This window comes from Rattus rattus, chromosome 2 (assembly GCF_011064425.1).
Source record: "Rattus rattus isolate New Zealand chromosome 2, Rrattus_CSIRO_v1, whole genome shotgun sequence".
Classification (NCBI taxonomy): domain Eukaryota; kingdom Metazoa; phylum Chordata; class Mammalia; order Rodentia; family Muridae; genus Rattus; species Rattus rattus.
Window position 1 is genome coordinate 103,690,714 of NC_046155.1, and position 4,107 is coordinate 103,694,820.

General features: G+C 38.6%; 1 protein-coding gene across 1 annotated transcript; it reads right to left on the reverse strand.

Annotated features, from left to right (window-relative positions):
- Nucleotides 1–2,493: 2,493 nt before the first annotated feature.
- LOC116894116 (olfactory receptor 52N2-like) lies at nt 2,494–3,444 on the reverse strand. Its single transcript, XM_032895834.1, has one exon. The coding sequence runs from the start codon at nt 3,442–3,444 to the stop codon at nt 2,494–2,496; it is 951 nt and encodes a 316-aa protein (XP_032751725.1).
- Nucleotides 3,445–4,107: the final 663 nt, after the last annotated feature.

Here is a 4,107-nt window from a genome sequence, read left to right on the forward strand (position 1 = left end):
GTGGCAACTGCTTTTTGTACTCTTAGCACTGGGGAGGCAGAAACAGGAAAATTTCAGGGGCTTTCTGGACATCCAGGCTAGACAATTTGATAAGTTCTGGGCCAGCAAGAGACCTTATCTTAGAAAACTAAAACAGAAAGCAGGTATGAAGCATTTCCCGACACTCACTTCTAGATCTAAAATGGCATGGAAACTTGTCACCACCTAAAAACAGGCTAAGGATGGAAAGGGAATCTATTCAGTTGATGATATGATGAGAATCTTTGCTCTTGGAAACTAAGTTATATTACACAGGGAAAGGCTGGCCATATTATAAAGTTGACACATACACAGCTGTTTATGCCCAATATTCTAGTTTCTCTAGAAAAATTTCTGAAACAGACTTTTACTTTATAGCTCAAGCTAGGTTGAAACTCACTCCGTGTTCAGATTTGCTTCAAACATCAGAATCTCCCTGTATCAGCCTTTCAAGGTCTAGACAACCACACAGCACTAGTATCTGTAGATATCAATTGCTACAAAGAATTGAAAAAACTGACAGGTGCGTAACAGGCCTTCTTTCTATTGACTTAAAATGTCTAGGCTCATCTCAAATGCAGAATTATGGCATTCAAACCTTTCAGGTCCTAGCATCACATAAGACAATTATGCTTCCTTGTATATTCTTGGAGAATAACCAACTTTCCTGCAAACATTAAATGTGCCCAATGTGCTTTTAAAGATGACTTTTAGGAGTGATTATTTTCACTCGGTGGAATAAAAACTTGTTACTCACCGACAGAGACAGAACTTGTGGAAACACTGAGGTGATTTTGTTGTCCTGTAAAAATACAATAATTAGTAGAGCTTTCTGGATGGCAGACAGATATGAAGCTACTAACTGAGCTATGTACCTTTGCACATGTGCATATTTGAGGTACTATCAGCAAGAGGCTGCTGGGAAAAGAGAGGAATTTATTTCAGATGTGGCCCTAATAGTCTGTCTGCTTTCCAGTGTATGGCCCTACACTTGTGCACATACTGGCAGCAAAGAGGGGTAAGTATACATGAAGTTTGGAGGGAAAGAGGAAGGGATAGAAGGAGTTGAAGAAGAGGGAAGAGGGTTGAGTTTGTTCAAAACACATTATATTTACATATATGATTCTCAATCCAAAAATAAAGTGGAAAATTTTTGTGCTGTGAACAAAAACAATAAAACATATCAGTTTAGAGAAAGTCATTTTGTATTTATTTAGTTTGACTGTGTTATATATAGCTAATGTGACAGCACACAGACAAGTTGTGGAAATCCAACAGAGTAATTTTAAAGCACACAATCTTTACTGATGAAAAATTTATAGCTTATATTATAGAAAAATTCATAAAATTGCTAGAGTTTCTTAAAAACCTGAGGTTCTGCTTCCAAATAGGACAATTATAATGAAAAATATGCATGGAGCGGTTAATTTATTTCCCAAGTTTGCCCATATGCCATGTGTTATTAAAATATATTCTTGTGTTAACAGAGAATATAACTTTATCAACCCAATTATTATTTCTACCTATTTATTTTCTTTTCTCCGAACATTCCAGTAAGTTCAATCATCTCGACATCTCACCCTACTCTTCTCACTTTGCAGCCTGTACTATTTTTCATCATTTTACTCCCATTGACTTTTTCTCAGTTATTTCCAGAAATCCAATGAGGTCATTTCTATGGTCACTGTCTCTTCATCTACATGCCAGCCAGATAATGGCAGCCACCAGGCTTCCTAGCTCAGCAGACCATGTAGATACTCTTCAGGTACCTTTACCTACACTTACAGACTCTCCTCTAGCAGATGCCATGTCGTGACATTTCACCATTTAGAATGCCTCCTGACATTAAGGCTGAGAAGAACTCAGACTGTGGTGACCTTCAGTACCCACACCACTCCAGCCTCACTCTGGCACTGATGCAGGAGTCAGGTACCACCCAAACGTCAGAATTTCCTGGTTAAGGAAACCACAGACATCAGCCCAGAGTGATAACTGTTAAACAAATATGAGGCAGGAATCTTGAAAGGACACTGGAACTCAGGGGAAACCTCCTGGGGAGAAGTGCCTGCTTCCCTGCAAAGTGGGGACACTTTTTTCATGTGCCTTCCCACTACTCTGATATCTTGAGTCTCTATGAGACCTCAATTCTTCCTGTACACTCCTCACATGCCTATGATATGTGCATGGACCAGCCAGGGTTCAGTTGAAGTCGAATATCTAAGCTCCCCTGTTCTATATGCATTCCATGAGCTCCAAGGCCACTATGTTAGACTCATACTTGTTTTCCTATCTTATTTCTTTCTAAGAAATTAAAGATTTTGTTTTTAAGATTCTGTTGTTTTGTACATCTGGTGACAAAATATTCACCTGTAGTGTCTACCACTATCAGTTTGAATTTTCATGCCTTTCTCCCTTGGCAATTTTCTGGATATATATGTTAAACACAAACTTTGTTAGCATAGATTAATCTCTCATTCAAACATCTTTTTGTCTAACAAACAGTTTGATCACTCCTTCACGAATCTGCTTGGTCTTTACTCCATATACAATTGGATTCAAGGTGGGAGGTAGCAACAGATACAGGTTGGCTATAATAATGTGGATATGATGGGGTATAGTGGTTCTCCCAAAGCGATGAGTGAAAAAGTTGAAGAAGGCTGGGACATAGGTAATAACAATAGCACATATGTGTGATGTGCAGGTACTGAAGGCTTTATGGCGAGCATCTGCAGAAGACAGCTTTACCACAGCATGAATAATCATGGCATAAGACATGAAGATGCAGAACAAATCAAAGCCCCCAATAAATACAGCAGCTATAAGCCCATAGACAGCATTAATCTTAATGTTGCCACAGGATAGCTTGGCCACAGCCATGTGATCACAATAGGTGTGGTGGATGAGGTTTCCTCTACAGTATGGAAGACGCTTGATCAGGAAAGCAAAGGGGATCATGAGTAACACACTTCGAATGAGTGCTGCCATTCCAATCCTAGTAATCATAGTGTTGGTAAGGATACTAGAATAGCGTAATGGATAGCATATAGCCACATAGCGGTCAAGAGCCATAAGTGTGAGCACACCAGACTCCATGCCTGTCAACATGTGGATGAAAAACATCTGTACAAGGCAGGCATTGAAATCAATCTCCTTAAGACTGAACCAAAAGATGCATAACATACTGGTGACTATTGTATTACACCCAGAAACATCTGTAGCAGACAACATGGCTAGAAAGTAGTACATGGGCCGATGTAGGGCCTCCTCATGGCTGATGAGATAGGTTAGTCCACAGTTACCTGTGACAGCAATGAGGTACATAAAGCAGAACGGCAGAGAGATCCAGATGTGTGCAGCTTCCAACCCAGGAATCCCATTGAGGATAAAGTGTCTTGGTGTCAGGCTAGAGGTATTGACCCCAGGCATATTGATCAATAGGAAACAAGTCACAGTCTGTGCTGGTAATAGTGGCTTATGCTGAAGACAAGAGCAACAAAATTTTTTTCTAGACACAAGACATAAAAGTATTTTTCACAATATGAATAATAATGAAGAAATGTATATTTTTGTATGCAGACTACATTGCTCTCTCCTCCTGTGTATTCCTCAGTTTGTTACTAAGTTAGGATTTCAAACTTGTTTCCAAACTCTGGGTTGGCTTGGCTTTATATTTTCAACTCTATTGACAGATGCTAGCTCATATTCCGAGGCCAGCCACTAGTATTTGATTTATCACTTGCTTCAGTCAATTTCCAAATTGTGGACTTTGTTTAAATAACATTGAATTTGTGAAATCCTCACATCAATGTATATAATGGAGTACAGCTACTAAATAATATGAGCATTATACACTATGCACATCTGCTATGAGTTCAACATGATTAAATGCCTGTGCAGATTTGAGAAGTCTGTATTTTTCAAATCTGAGAAATTAAAGGCAGGAATATAAGTATGTTTTGTATGTGAGAGGGCAAAAACAAATATGTTACAATTTAAACAGCATGTTCATATTGTGTTTTCCATTATTTCTTCCCTTTTCTTGCTGGTAAAGATAAGAAATTTATAATATCTATATTTAATCAACGATTT

What these genes read in the sequence shown, in the direction of transcription:
- LOC116894116 (XM_032895834.1), bottom strand. Translation starts at nt 3,444, where the DNA reads ATGCCTGGGGTCAATACCTCTAGCCTGACACCAAGACACTTTATCCTC.